This window comes from Thamnophis elegans, chromosome 9 (assembly GCF_009769535.1).
Source record: "Thamnophis elegans isolate rThaEle1 chromosome 9, rThaEle1.pri, whole genome shotgun sequence".
NCBI classification, from domain to species: domain Eukaryota; kingdom Metazoa; phylum Chordata; class Lepidosauria; order Squamata; family Colubridae; genus Thamnophis; species Thamnophis elegans.
The window spans coordinates 59,523,654-59,539,984 of NC_045549.1; the positions used below are offsets into that span (position 1 = coordinate 59,523,654).

The 16,331-nt window shown below is 38.9% G+C and overlaps 1 protein-coding gene across 1 annotated transcript in view; it reads left to right on the forward strand.

The window, feature by feature from the left end:
• Positions 1-16,331, forward strand: part of FNIP2 (folliculin interacting protein 2) — a 70,189-nt gene that overhangs the window by 35,572 nt on the left and 18,286 nt on the right. The window contains exons 6-10 of the mRNA XM_032224683.1: positions 230-324; positions 2,776-2,847; positions 4,388-4,505; positions 12,503-12,704; positions 14,030-14,118. Of these exons, the coding sequence (XP_032080574.1) occupies positions 230-324; positions 2,776-2,847; positions 4,388-4,505; positions 12,503-12,704; positions 14,030-14,118 (576 nt within the window). The remainder of the gene's footprint in view (positions 1-229; positions 325-2,775; positions 2,848-4,387; positions 4,506-12,502; positions 12,705-14,029; positions 14,119-16,331) is intronic.

A 16,331-nucleotide genomic window follows, 5' to 3' on the forward strand; every position in this document is an offset into this window, starting at 1 on the left:
TCTAAATTTGGATAGTCGAGAGCCTCTACATATAATTGATGCAATTGCTTAATTTTTATTTCCACTTTTCATATAAGGAGAACTTGTAGATTGCCTGAAGGTGATAATCTATAAATTAGAAATCTTGCAAAATCATCATTTTTTTCTAATTTAAGATTAGTGAAAAATTATCTTTAGCAATGTAAGTTTTGCTGAAATTTCTTCCTTGAATGGCCTTTTCTTTTTCAAGCTTGCAAGGTAGTTTTGAATACATCAATCAAGATCAGTCAAGGCTGAATTTGCATCCAAATGGCTTGGGCCAGTATCAGAATGGAAGTATTTTAGGTAAATATATCAAATTAAAATTAACAGAAGTGCAGCGGTTACTGCATAGCTCATATCCTTTGGTTGGTTCCTTACATTTCAGGCTTCTCTGATCCTTGATCTGTATATTTCCCATATTGCTCTCTTTAGGTGTGTTACTGCCAGGTAGCAATATGCTGCTGCATAGTATACTTGAAGGAGGACCTTTCTGGCTCATCCGGAGTGCTTCTTTCTTTGCAGATTTGTGTGCAATGTTGAGTACAGCATGATGCACCTATCTATATTTTTGAGATGCAGTAATATCTGTTGCCATGGGATCAGTAACTACTCTCTATAAGTAGAATGACACAATTGGTCCTCGTTTTTATTATTGAATAAAATTGCAAAAGATGCCTCTAATGATAGACTTCTTAAAATATTGGGCTACATCAATTGAATTCCTTCATCAATAGTATCTTTCAGTGAAATAGCACTTATATGATGCTAATAATTGTGTTTTTCCAGTTTTGAGAGGAGTTGTTTTTTCCAGGTTATTATTTTTTTGAAGTTACCCTTGCCCATACAATAAATGCTAGCATATTTATTTGCCACGCTTTCTCTGTGATCCCCACTGCCTTGCTTCAACTAAAAAAATATCACCCAATGAGTTCAAATGAATTTAATAAAGGAATAACATTTTGGAAGTGGACAAAGTATAAAAGAAGTATGTAATTTAATCTTAGAAGGGTCACAAATCTTATACCATGCTCTCTAAATTTAGTAATCTCTCTAATATTGATTTATATTTATTTGAATATTACTTTCATGTGTTGCAACTTGCTGTTCTACTAGCATTGATTACTGAACAAGAAGCTGTTTGAAAACTGTTGAGTGCATCTATGCTAACATTCTATAGTATCTAAAATAATGGATTTAATTTAAATAATTTTCCCTGAGCATGTACATTTTTGTAGCTTATAAATAAAAGGTTATATGTGAACCTGTACATGAAAGATTTTGTGTCAGCTTCACTTTTTTGAAGCTTGCTAGCAACTGCCATAATGGGGGTGGGAGTGGGGAGGGCATTTGGGAGGGGAAGAGTGCTGGAGGTGTGAAAAATGTGGGAAATTTGGGGAGTTTGGACACTTAACAGGAAGCAGGGGTGCCAAAGCCGAACCTTCTTCCTGCCTTCAAGGACACCGATCCTAGGGAAAGAATTTGCAGCAGTGTCTGAGGCAACGGGTTCCCAAAACATCAGAACAGAACCTGATTGGACTACTCTCATGGAGGGGAAGGTTTTGGACATTGGAGGATTGCTTTCAATATATGATTTTCAGGTGGTTTTTCTTGAGAGTTTGCCTTGCTATGCTGCACTCAGCATCTCTAGTAAAAGTACCCTTTCCATAACACCTATGGAATCAAAGGTTGTTTTTTCCTAGAGAGTAAACTGGGCCAGTCAACAGTTTTGCTTCAATAAATATCTTAATTATGTGAAGTACTATAATGCCCTAAGACTTTGTTTTGAATTTTAATTATATTTTTCAACCTTGCAATTCTTGTAAAAGTGTGAGTTTCCAGAGCAATTATTTATTAAAAACACCACATTAAAGCATTTGTAGAACAGAACAAACTGACATATTCCTTCCAAATAGTATTCCAAACAGATAAAAATTGAACAGAGTAATTGATTCTAACTACGAACTTTTAGAAAGTTTATAAATCCTGAAAGTGATGTGCATTTGTTTTTCTAAAATGTGGTTGATGACATTTTGTTGGGATACATGCTTTAATTGTGCTGGATCAGACCAAAGACTACTCCTCCAGTAGCTAACCACAAATATCAAAGTGTAGCCTGTGTACAGTTGCACTCGCTTGTTGATAATCTGTTGTGAGAGAATCCTAAGGACAATATAGTGCCATTACGTTCCCAAGCAGATTCCCAAGCTTAAGGATCATTCCATGAAAATATATCTAGGGGGCCCTGGTATTTGCAGTTTTCATGGATTATAGTGTCAAAGCAATTTTGAAATTTGAAATTCACTGGTAGTGAATCCCCTCTTATTACTTCACATAATTTTGTGGCATTATAGCCATTGAAATCAGTAATTTTCTGGAGCCTTTGATGCTTTCTGTGTATCAAGACTTATAGACTTAGAGACTAATTCTCTATATACAATAACTTGCTCTGCCAGAGTAGATAAACATAAACAAGGAGCTATTCCCAAACTCTCTAGCAGGGTTGGGTAATGAAACATCTGGAAGCAAACAACCAAGCAGGAAGGACTTATCACTTCAAACCTGTGAACATAATAAATGTGATGTTTCAAACATACTTCCTAAACAGTATTGTAAATTAGTTTCAATATATTATTTGCTACTTAATAGACCAGTCCTATTTATTTTATTTTAAAGTTCTGGAGCTTTGAAAATAGTTCTCTTGAATCCAACTGCTAGTAGGAAGTACCTTTAACCTTGATATTTTTAACAATTCAGCACACAGCACTCCTGTTGACATGCCCAGTAGAGGTCAAAATGAAGACAGAGACAGTGGCATAGCTCGATCAGGTAGTTATCCTTTTCTTTGTTCTTTTCAGAAGTGTAATCAAAACACTGTAATGAAATATGACGCAATAGATTCAGATTTAATTTTGAGGGGAAACTCATACATTATCCTTTGAATACTGATAGTACATTTAGAAATAGGAATTACTTGTTTGTCACTTTGTTGATAGTATGGATCAAAAAGTATCTTGATCTTTTTTGTGTGTGTGATGTCCGCTGTTTCAAACTCATTGCCAGTCTTGATTTTCTAATATTTACAAGTTACTGCTTTTAAGATAAATGTAAATGTCACATTGTCACCTTCACATTCTTAGTGCTATAAGCATATTAGGATATTGGCAACATAAGACAAAATGAGTCTTTATGTTGTTAATTATACGAATCTTCCCTTCTTTCTGCAATGCTTAATTGTTTAATTGTTACTAATTTACTCTAGTTCTCAGAATTACTGTAACATGGTCATGATTCTCTTATTTCCATTTCTTTTTTTTAATACTAGATCTCTTGTCACTACTATTCCTTTTCCTTTTATAATCATTCTGTTGTTAGGATTTCCGGATCTGCAAGGAGCCATGTTTTTTTCCCCTTGTTGCAGGAATTGGGCTTTCACTCTGGATCTTAAAGAGTCCCATTTGCAAGTGCCTACTTTGTAGGAACAAATTTTAATTTCTGAATGTGCCATTTAACCATTTATGGAGCAGACATGCTCCAGTAACTCTTCCTGTTTGCAAACCACTCTGGCAACAAGGTCTAAAGAAAGCTGTCTTTAAAGCCAGGATACCCATCTAATTCTAAATTTGACATTATATTTCAGGACTGCTATGAGACTTGCAATATTTTCTTTTTTGAAATACTGATCAAAATCCTCTGTAGCCACAAAGAAAAGGCTGGATGCTATTAATTTCTTACTGCATTGAGAGACTATAGAGTGAAAGAAGAGGAATACCTCTGTTATTTCAGCACTGCATCTTGAACACTATTATAACTGAAATGTCACAGTCTGGTTCTCATCATCAACAGTACTCTGAATCAGAAGATAGAGTTGCAGAGGACAAGAGAGAAATAATCTACCTTTCAGATAGAAGTAATATATTTTCAAGTAAAAATTGAAGATAGTTTGTCATGCAGCCGTTCCCTACCTAAAGTTACAATTTCTCCATTACGTTGCATCATAACATATGGCTCTGTACTACTAGTATTTCAAGAAACTAAGATAATATCCTTTTATGGGGATATTTTGTTTAGCAATAAGACTAGATGGGGTTCATAAGCGTTACTCTCTTTCTTCTCTTCCCAAGTCAATCCCTAGTTTTCATTTAAAACAGGAAATAGAATTGGCTGTTTTCAATGATAGATCTTTTTCAGAAATCTTGCTATATTTCCTGAATGTTTAATCCATGTTACCCAATTTATGTGGATAAATTCACAGGGTCTACATAAAGAAGTGCATTTATAGATAAGTAATCAGTTCTTTCTGTCTCTTACGTTCATAAAATAAAAATTACATTCTGACAAAACTACTGACATTTTGCTTTCTTGACAGCATCCCTGAGTAGTCTTTTGATGACTCCGTTACCATCTCCCAGCTCCTCTTCTAGTTACCAGCGCCGCTGGCTTCGAAGTCAAACCACAAGCTTGGAAAATGGCATCACACCTAGAAAGTAGGTTAACATAAATATATTATTCTTGTAATAGAGATGTATGTAGTTTATATTTGCAGTCTAAAAAAATAAGCAGGTCTCACTGTTATGGACATTCAAAGCTATGGACTGGTCTAAACCAGCATAATAATTACAATACATTTAATTTTCCTTTTTTCACGTCTCTCTAATGGACGATCTTCATTTAGACAAGAAAGGGTCAATGCTTTTTGGTCCTTCAGCAAGTTTTCTCATCCCAATTTAGGATTACCAAATCTTTGAGCACAAGATGCTACAAATAAATGTGTTGACAGTGATTGAAAGCCTCTGGTTATAAGTGGTTGGAAGTGTGCACATGTGCACAGGCTGTGAGTTTTAAAAATGTCTGAGTGAATCCAGGAAGAGGGAAGAGTCAGAGGGGCTGGAAGTGTGTGTGCTGTGCACAGGCTGTGAGTTTTAAAAACGTCTGAGTGAATCCAGGAAGAGGGAAGAAGCAGAGGGGCTGGATGTGCTTGTATATGTATGTGTACACAGGCTGTGAGTTTTTAAAATGTCTGAGTGAATCCAGGAAGAGGGAAGAGTCAGAGGGGCTGGAAGTGTGTGTGCTGTGCACAGGCTGTGAGTTTTAAAAACGTCTGAGTGAATCCAGGAAGAGGGAAGAAGCAGAGGGGCTGGATGTGCTTGTATATGTATGTGTACACAGGCTGTGAGTTTTAAAAATGTCTGAGTGAATCCAGGAAGAGGGAAGAGGCAGAGGGGCTGGAAGCATATGTTCCTATAGTATCTTCCAGCCCCTCTGCCTCTTCCTGGATTCGCTCAAGACGTTTTTAAAACCCACAGCCTGTCCACACGCACACATTCTTCTAGCAGCCCCTCTGCCTCTTCCCTCTTCCCCAATATCCTCCCCACCCCATCCATTCACCAGTCTGTCTTCTTCTGGTTCTTCTTCTGAGAACTTTTCAGCAGCATGGTGAAGATGGGCGGGGCGAGTGAAAGAGCGAACGAGGGGAGGAAGCGTTCCGGTACGGGGCCTCCTGACCAATGGGTACGGGAAGGCACGCTAAATTTCACCATTTGGTACGGCCGTACTGGTTGGAACCCACCCCTGGTGCAATAAATAACAGAACCTTTTAATTAATAGACCTTCAGGTGACCTAGTAAATTGTTATGTCTTGAACTATTTAGTAATACTTGTCTGGCGCAATGGAAATTAGCCAGGTTTGAAGACAAATAAGGAATGAAATATATAATGGGTTAACAAACCATCCACAGAGCTTTGTAGAGGAATATTCAGACTTAAAATAAGGAAGACTTTGTTAATCATAAGAGCTACAGTCTCCTTCCTGGAACTGTGGATGCTTCTTCACTGAAGGTTTTTTAAGAAAAGGTTGAAAAGTCATTTGTCTGGGATGCAATGAGATTTTAGTCCTGGACAGGTAATTAGATTACAAGACCTCTAAAGACCTATTTTCCAAGCTTATAATTCTATGAACCATCTAATACCACTAATTGCTTTCCGAATATTAGAAAAACCTCCACATTCCTTTAGTGAGATATATTTGCATGCTGCTTCATATGCTTAACATGTAATTATTAATACTCAATTGCTATGAAGTTCTGCTATAATACTCCTGGTAGACTCAACTTTCATTTGAAATACGTTGGCCTATCATTAGTTGAATCATGTATTGAGATGTAAACACTATCTTGGATTCTTCTATGAGTTAGTGGAACATGTCTGAAATCCAGAAAATAACTTAATTAAAATGGGGTGAGATAGCCAATTTTCTCTATAGTCATTTCGCTTGTTCAGCCAGAGCTTGTGTTGATTGTGGATCAACACAATCAATTTCAAATCACTTGTTCAAAGTTTAAGATCTCTGTTTTTATCATCCCATAAGGAATTGCTGATTAAAATAAGTTGGAAAGGACTTTGAAGGTCTTCTAGTCCAATCCCCTGCTCAAACAAGAGACCCTATACAAGGGGTACCCAACCTGTGGGCCATGGCCCACTACCAGGCCGTGGCCTAATTGCATTGGGCCACGTGAGCGGCCAGCCATGTACACGCATCTGTGTGCATGTAGGGCCCCACTCATACAAGCATTGTCGCAATCATCGCAGGCAATCAGACCCCACTCGCACAAGTGTTGTTGGTCCCACTCGCACGAGCCTAGTTGCAGCTGTCACAGCCCCACTTGCGCAACCTTTATTTATCACAGGCGCTCGTGGTCCCACTCAAACAAGCCTCGTCAGGGGCATTCACAGCACCACTCATGCAATCCTCACTGGGAGTGCTTGTGACCCTACTCATGCAAGCGTTGCCACAAACAACATGGTGAATGTGCACATGTGCCTGCCCCTCCCTCAAAAAGATCCCTTCCCCCCTCCCTTAGCTCCAGGCTGCCAACCCAGAAAGGGTGGGGAACTCTGCCCTATACCATGGCTGTCCATTGTCTTCTTAACAGCCTCCAATGATAGAGCACCTACAACTTCTGAAGGCAAAGTGTTCCACTGGTTGATTGTCCTTACTATTAGGAAGTTTCTCCTTAATTCCAGGTTGCTTCTCTCCTTGATTAGTTTCCATCCATTGCTTCTTGTCTTGCTTTCTGGAAAATAGGTTGATCCCTTCTTTGTGGCAGCCCCTCAAATATTGGAACACTGCTATCTTGTCACCCCAGTCCCTTTTTTTTTTACTGCATTAGACATAGCCAATTCCTGAAACCTTTCTTCGTGTTTTAGTCTCCAGCTCCCTAATAAACTTTGATGCTCTTTTCTGCACTCTTTCTAGAGTCTCAACATCTTTTTTACATTGTGGTGATCAAAACTGGATGTAGTATTCCAAGTTCGGTTTTACCAAGGCATTATAAAGTGGTACTAACACTTCACATGATCTTCATTCTAACCTTTCTGTTAATGCAGCCCTTTGGCTGCTATAGTACACTGCTGGCTCATATTTGATTGTTCACTAGGACTCCAAGATCCATTTCACAGTTACTGGCATTAAGCCATGTTTCACCTAGTCTATACCTATACAGTTGGTTTTTCTTAACTAAGTGTAAAACTTTACTTTTTTTCTCCATTCAATTTCATTTTGTTAGATAGGATCCAGTGGTCAAGTCTGTTGAGATCTTTCTGGAACCTAACCTAAGCCTATCTTCTGAGGTATGGGCTATTCCTGCCGGTTAAATGCCATCTGCAAATCTAATGAATTCCCCTTCTATTCCTTCATCTAAATTGTTTATGAAGATATTGAAGAATACTGGGCCGAAGACAGAACCTTGTGGTACCCCACTACTTATTTCCCCCCGTGTAGATATAATTCAATTAAGGACTGCACATTGAATGTGATTTGTCAGCTGGTTACAAATCCATTTGATGATATTTTCAGCAGTATTGTACTGGATTGGGCTTTTATAATATTTTTTAGAGTTTTCCAAGCTTCTTGAGTTGTTCTCCCCTAGGATTTTCATCCATTGAATCCTTCCCAAGCTGTCTGTAAGTTTGTTGAAATCAGCTTTTTAGAAATCTAAAACACTAGTTAGATTTTCTTCTATTTTTGTGCATTATATTAGGTTTAGGTTTAGGTTTATTGGATTTATATGCCACCCTTCTCCCAAGGACTCAGGGCGGCGTACGACATTAAAAGAAACACATAATACAAAAGTTAAAAAAAATTAAATAGAATATCCCAAACAAACCCAATTAGAATTGACAATAACATTTTTTAAAAAAATTCAAATTAAAATTAACAATGATCAATAATTTATTTTGTTTTGTTCAGGCCAGGCTGGCTTGCTGGAAAAGCCAACTTTTTAGGGCGCGTCGGAAGGATCGGAGGTCGGGGATTATACAAAGCTCCGGGGGCAGCTCATTCCAGAGGGAAGGCACTCCCATAGAGAAGGCTCTCCCCCTGGGGGTCACTAGCCGACACTGTCTGGCCGATGGCACCCTGAGGAGGCCAACTCTGTGGGATCGCACTGGACGTTGGGAGGCTACCGGTGGCATTAGGTGGTCTCACAGGTACTCTGGGCCTAAGCCATGGAGCGCTTTAAAGGTCATAATTAGTACCTTGAATCGCACCCGGAAGACAACCGGCAACCAATGCAGGCCGCCTAAAAGGGGTATAACATGGGAGCACCTAGGTGCCCCCATAATAACCCACGCAGCCGCATTCTGGACCAGTTGAAGCCTCCGGGTGCTCTTCAAGGGCAACCCCATGTAGAGAGCGTTACAGTAGTCCAGGCGAGAAAGGACAAGGGCATGAGTGACTGTGCACAGAGCATCCCGATCCAGGAAGGGGATTGAAGTCCAGTGTGACGTGGTCACTCTCCTCCAAAGTTCCTGCAACTTCAACTCCTTCTATCATTTCTTCTGCTTAGTAAGAATTAAGTCCAATATAGCTGACCCTCTAGTTCCCTCTCTTACATTTTGGATAACAACATTGTCAGTTAGGCACATACGGAACCTGTTTGATCTCCCACTTGATGCAGAGTTTGTCTCCCAGTCAATGTCAGGGTTGTTAAAGTCCCCATTACTACTATGGTCTGTTTCCTATATTCATTTGTTAACTGATTAGCAAAAAGTCCATCTATTTATTCTGCTTGTTTGGGTGGTAGTATACATGTATGGCAATGTTATTCTTCTATATTAACCCATATGTATTCAAAAAGGCTTTCATCCTTGGTTTTATGCATTTCTGTAGTTGTGTAGTGATCTCTTACATATAATGCAACTCTCCCTCCTCATTTGTTAGGTCTGGTTTTTTTAAAATAGTTTATAGCCTTCCAGCAATACAGTCCAGTCATGAGTGTCATCCCACCAAGTCTCGGTAATGGCAACTATATCATATTTGCCCTGTGTACCAGTACTTCACATTCACCCTATTTGTTCCTCAAACTTCAAGCATTTGATGAGCCTTGGTGGTGCAGTGGTTAGAGTGCAGTACTGCAGGCTACTTCTTTTGACTGCTGGCTACCTGCAATTTGGCAGTTCAAATCCCACCAGGCTCAAGGTTGACTCAGCCTTCCATCCTTCTGAGCTGGGTAAAATGAGGACTCAAATTGTTGGGGGCAATATACTAACTCTGTAAACCACTTAGAGAGGGCTGTAAAGCACTGTCAGGCGGTATATACTGTAAGTCTAAGTGCTATTGCTATTTGTGTATAGGCATCTGAGTCCTTTATGGCAGACCCTAGGTATGCTTTCTACATCTCCTGTTTTATATCTGAGTTTTTCTTCTTTCCCATCAGTCACTACGTACTTGTTTGATTGTCTTAGGGTTTATGTTTGAGATTAGGTTCTAAAGATTAGTCACTCTCCTCTCAATTTTAGTTTAAAGCTCTTCGGATAAGCTGGGCCAGACATTTTCCAAATACATTACTCCCAGTTCTTATGAGATGGTGCAGTCAATCTCTTGGCAGAAGTCCTTCATGTAGATAATGCAGTCCAAAATCTAGGAATCCAAAATTCTCTTGGTGGCACCATCCCTTAAACCAGTGGTTTGTTTCTAAAATCCTTTATTTCCTCATTGGATGTTGACCTTTTGTTGGAAGTACAGATGAAAAATGAAAGGGAAAAAATATCCCCCTCTGTTTGTGAACTTGGTCAATTTCTTAAGATAGAAATTGCGTTTCTATCTTAAGAAAGGTTATTTGTTTAAAGGATAAGTTCAGATGGCAACAGCTATCCTCTCAATCCCAGGAGCCCCGTTCTTTTTTTTCTCATTGACCGGTCACTGGACAAGTAATGGAGATCGAATTACCATTTCTTCACTGCTTTTAAAAATAGGAAGATCCTTCTTGTGAAGGTTATCAAAAAGAAAATGAGAAAAACTGAAATGTTGAAATTGACTGAAATGTTCACAGGGCTGAGATAGTTCCAGCTAGGTTCATGCTTCTCTAAGCTTCACTCTGAGTTGTTTGGTTTTGGCTTAATATACAGGTGAAACTCAAAAAATTAGAATATCGTGCAAAAGTTCATTTATTTCAACTTAAAAGGTGAAACTAATATTTGAGAGAGACTCATTACATGCAAAGCAAGATAGTTCAAGCCGTGATTTGTCATAATTGTGATGATTATGGCTTACAGCTCATGAAAACCCCAAATCCACAATCTCAGAAAATTAGAATATTGTGAAAAGGTGCAATATTCTAGGCTCAAAGTGTTCCACTCTAATCAGCTAATTAAGCCATAACACCTGCAAAGGGTTCCTGAGCCTTTAAATGATCTCTCAGTCTGTTTCAGTAGGAATCACAATCATGGGAAAGACTGCTGACCTGACAGTTGTGCAGAAAACCATCATTGACACCCTCCATAAGGAGGGAAAGTCTCAAAAGGTAATTGCAAAAGAAGTTAGATGTTCCCAAAGTGCTGTATCAAACCACATTAATAGAAAGTTGTGTGGAAGGGGACAGTGTGGAAGAAAAAGGTGCACAAGCAGTAGGGATGACCGCAGCCTGGAGAGGATTGTCAGGAAAAGGCCATTCAAAAGTGTTGGGGACTTTCACAAGGAGTGGACTGAGGCTGGAGTCGGTGCATCAAAAGCCACCACACACAGATGGATCCTGGACATGGGCTTCAAATGTTGTATTCCTCTTGTCAAGCCGCTCCTGAACAACAAACAATATCAGAAGCGTCTTACCTGGGCTAAAGAAAAACAGACCTGGTCTGTTGCTCAGTGGTCCAAGGTCCTCTTTTCTGAGGAGAGCAACTTTTGCATCTCATTTAGAAACCAAGGACCCAGAGTATGGAGGAAGAATGGAGAGGCACATACTGCAAGATGCTTGAAGTCCTGTGTGAAGTTTCCACCGTCTATGTTAATTTGGGGAGCCATGTCATCTGCTGGTGTTGGTCCACTGTGCTTCATTAAGTCCAGGGTCAACGCAGCTGTCTACCAGGAGATTTTGGAGCACTTCATGCTTCCTTCTGCAGATGAGGTGTATGGGGATGCTGATTTCATTTTCAAGCAGGACTTGGCACCTGCCCACACTGCCAAAAGCACCGAAACCTGGTTCAATGACCGTGGGATTACTGTGCTTGATTGGCCAACAAACTCGCCTGACCTGAACCCCATAGAGAATCTATGGAGCATTGCCAAGAGAAAGATGAGAGACATGAGACCGAACAATGCAGAAGAGCTAAAGGCCGTTATTGAAGCATCCTGGTCTTCCATAACACCTCAGCAGTGCCCCAGGCTGATAGCTTCCATGCCACGCCGCATTGAGGCAGTAATTGCTGCAAAAGGGGCCCAAACCAAGTCCTGAGTACTTATGCATGCTTATACTTTTCAGAGGTCCGATATTGTTCTATGTACAATCCTTGTTTTATTGATTGCATGTAATATTCTAATTTTCTGAGATTGTGGATTTGGGGTTTTCATGAGCTGTAAGCCATAATCATCACAATTATGACAAATCACAGCTTGAACTATCTTGCTTTGCATGTAATGAGTCTTATCTCATATATTAGTTTCACCTTTTAAGTTGTATTACTGAAATAAATGAACTTTTGCACGATAGTCTAATTTTTCGAGTTTCACCTGTATGTGAAACCCAGTCTTTATGGTTTTTCTTTATTGGTTAGTCTTCATTGAATGAATCAGATCTAAGACTTTAACTTTAACTTTTAATAGATTTATATGCCGCCCAATCCCGTAGGACTCCGGGCGGCTTACAGAAAAAGTTAATATAAGAAGTTAAAGAACAATTTAAAAAGAAACAATTTAAAAAGAAACAATTAAAAAAAATTAAAAACAATGCACCATACATTCAATCTGGGTGGGGCTGGACCTCATTCCTGAAGTCAACAGCCCCAGACCTGCCAGAATAGCCAGGTTTTAGTGGCTTTTCGGAAGGCCGGGAGAGTGGGGAAGGGTCCGGATCTCTACGGATAATGGCTTATCAAGACCCAGTTCTGTTTGACTGAATGTAATTCTTGAGGGTATCACTATTCATTGAATAAAAACACTTCAGGTATTTGCTAGTAGCTGAACATATAGTGCAACTTTTTTCTCTATTAGGTCAATTGAAGAAACATTCAGCATGGCAGATGAAAGTTGTGGTCTCAATCCTGCACTGATTCGAAGGAAGAAAATTGCCATTAGCATCATTTTCACCCTTCCTGAGAAAGAAGAGGCCCAGAGAAATTTCCAGGATTTCTTCTTCTCTCATTTCCCCTTATTTGAATCACACATGGGCAAGCTGAAAAGTGCAATTGAAATGGTAAAGCAGTGGACAAATTTAGTTTCTATCCTTACAACCTCTAAGTGGGTAAGAATGGGAGAGAGATATATTAGCTCAGGGGTCTGCAACCTTGGCAACTTTAAGCCTGGAAGACTTCAGCTCCCAGAATTCCCCAGCCACCTTAAAGTTGCCAAGGTTGGAGACCCTTGAATTAGGTTATATCTAGGAATTTTGTAACTCAATTCTTCTTCAGAATTTTACATGTTAAATTACCAAAACCGGTTATCTTTCTAAGAATTTCAGTGTCTACTACTCCTGTACTTCCTGAATGCTGTGAATATAGTTCAAATGGCCGACCGAAAGGTTTGCATGTAGAATTAGCTTTACATGTAGAATTAGCTCTACATGCATATCCCTCAATATGATCCCTATGCAAGCAAATTTCTGTATTAAAAATTTATAGCTTTACAAAACATTTGTTGTAGATGGGCGCATTGTACTTGTGGCCATTAAAAACAGGACAGTTAATCATCCCTGGTCTGGGCTGGTATAATAACCCTTTCCTGTGCTTTGATACAATATATAGCTCTGGGTCACGGACCAGTACTGGTCTGTGTCCTGTTAGAAACCAGGCCACAGAGCTGGAGATGAGCTATGGGTGAGCGAAAGTGTCCATGCACAGGATCTAGGTTGCCTGCTCCTTCCCCTCCCATGGAAAAATTGTCTTCCACAAAACTGGTCCCAGGTATCAAAAAGCTCTGGTGATTGATATAGGTAATAAATTTGAAGGAGGTTTAATTTGCACCCAACATTCCTCCTCACTTATAAATAAGGCCCACTTTATTTAAAGCCTTTTTATTTGAGTGCATGGCATGTGGTAGCTCTTCCTGAACTTAGTTTTGAATGCATCTTAAGCTGATTGTCCACTTTTAGGTGAAAACTCTTTTACTTTTTATCTTTTTCTTTTTTCTTTTACTGGAGTAGAAAGACCTAAGGGCTGTACTGAGATGGGAACGATGCAGACTAGTTGAGGCTGTATCCCATTCTTGGGTGGGGCTGAATTTTTTAAGGTTTTTTAAAATTCTATTTTGGAGGGTAGCCTACTTCTGCAGTTTTTGAATACAGTACTTTCTAATTCAAAAGGGCTCTAGAAATTTTTTTTAAAATTATTTTAACTGAAGGTTTAAGTTGCACATACCTGCTCTAGAATTGTTTTCTTTGTAGGCAAATACCAGAAAGAAGAAAGTGTAAAAACCTGTATCCCAAGTTTGGTTCTAATGCTCTTCTAGGTTTTTCAATATACATCCTGAAAATTTCAGCTCTGCATTCATTTTTAACCCATTCTTATCCCCCTCCCAAAATAGGCTATGATCACATGTAGAAAAATAGCAGAAACAAACCAAAGAGTGCAAGTTTACATTAGCCGTATTATGGATGCACTGGATGAATTTAGGTGAGTTACTATTACATCAATTTTTGGGGGGACGGACAAGCTATGCATCTGTTCTTAAGATTAATCTATTTCACAACTCAGATTCTCTTCTCTTTTTTTACTTCTGTCCTTGCACTAATCTTCAGATGGTCCTCAACTTATAACCACAATTGTGATCGATATTTCTGTTGCTGAGAAAGACAGTTGTTAAGTGGATTTTGCTCCATTTTACAGCCTTCCTTGCCACAGATCTTAAATGAATCACTGCAGCTGTTAGTTTAGTAACCTGGTTGTTAAGTGAATCAGGACTCCCGTTTGACTTTGCTTGTCAGAAAGTCACAAACCGTTATCACATGATCCCAGGACATTGCAACTATCATGAATATATGCCAGTTGCCAAATTCAGAATAAAGTCTGAATTTTGATCACGTGCCCATGGGGACGCTATAACATTTGTAAATGTGAAAAACTGTCATGTCACTTTTTTCAGTGCTGCTGTAACTTTGAACAATCACTAAATGAACTGTTGTTATTCGAGGTCTAGCTATATATTCATGTATATTTTAGTAGGGATCATTTGAATCTTCCTCACTCAAAACTAAACATCCTTAGTGCAGGTACTAAAGATGAAAATATTTCAAACTTGATTTCTGTAATAAGTCGATAAATAAAGAATTCTTACTTTTATTTTTTGACCTCTCTCTTCTCTTTTTCTTCAAATCCTTCAGGCTATGATATGCTAGAAATGATCTTGTATGCAACATTACTTTCTGAAAGAGGCAAAAGATAATTTGTGGATGGTGATTTATGGGATGGTGATGTCATTTCTGTTCCTTAAACACACCAGTGGTGGGTTTCAAAAATTGTTGGAACCTACTCTGTGAGTGTGGCCTCCTTTGTGGGAGTGGCTTGCCACCCATGTGACCGGATGGGAGTGGCTTGCCGCCCATGTGACCGGATATGAAATTATGAATTAGTACTTAGGTCGGTTCAAGTAGCTATTCAGAAACTCTGGCATTGAAGCATGCAAGTCTTAAAGCTGTCAAGTTACAAGATCCTTGCCAGTGGTGGGTTTCAAAATTTTTTGGAACCTCTTATGTAGGTGTGGCCTGCTTTCCGGGTCCACTGGTGGAACCTCTTCTAACCGGTTCGGTAGATTTGACGAACTGGTTCTACCGAATAGGTGCGAACTGGTAGGAACCCACCTCTGAAACACACACATCATACACCTGAAATTCAGAAACACAGTCCTTCATCCAGTTCTGGAGTATTGGCTCAGGAGAGCTGATAGTTAACATTTTAGGTATTAAAAGCAAAGCTCAGCCTCAATATCTAGTATGCAATTTTATTTTTATTTTTTTGCAACAAATGGTGCAGTGGCAATGAAATTGTCAGAACTGGTTATTAAATATCAGCTTTTACTCATAGTAGAGCATCCATAACTTTATAATGTATCAGGATAGAATTGCTTAAAAAATGCAATTCTGCCTTGTTAACTTCAACCTTGATAACTTAATGGACATTTCCATGCCATTTACTTTGTGGCAATACAGAAGCAGTTTGCCATTGCCACCTTTATTGCTACTTATCAATATGCCTGGGATATTGTAGTGGTTTCCCATCTAGGTAATAGTGAGGTCCAATTCTGTTTAGCCTTTTTGGAGTCTGTGAGATGCTTCTATTTCCTCTGATGCTGTGTGTGCAGACACCAATCTAAATTTAATCTGAGGCATACCGCTAACCCTAACAAATTGGATAGATTTTTTTTTTAAGTAAGACTTAAAGCTGCTGTTCTTTAAATATATGTGTGTTGGTTGATTATAAGTATTATATATTTATACTATGATAAATGATCAGTGTCAAGGAATCACTATCAACATTTTTTCTTGACTTTATATATTGTTTTCCAAATTTGACAACTTTAGGATGTGTAGACTTCAGCTTTCAGAATTTCCCCAAGATGCCTGTTCTAAGTCCTTAGTTAACCATTCTGATTCCAGAAATCAATGATACATAGTTGAATAAAATAGAAGCCAGTAGCATTGGTGACTAAATATTTGATTTCCAATTGTTCAGAAGCATCCCAAAGGTGCTTTATTTTCAAGAGGCAACTGGACTTTCTGGTTTTTTTTCTTTGAAGATGTTTTGCTTCTCATCCAAGAACCTTCTTCAGCTCTGACTGGATGATCATTAATTAATTATAAAGTATCCTTTCCATAAGAAAATGAAGATTT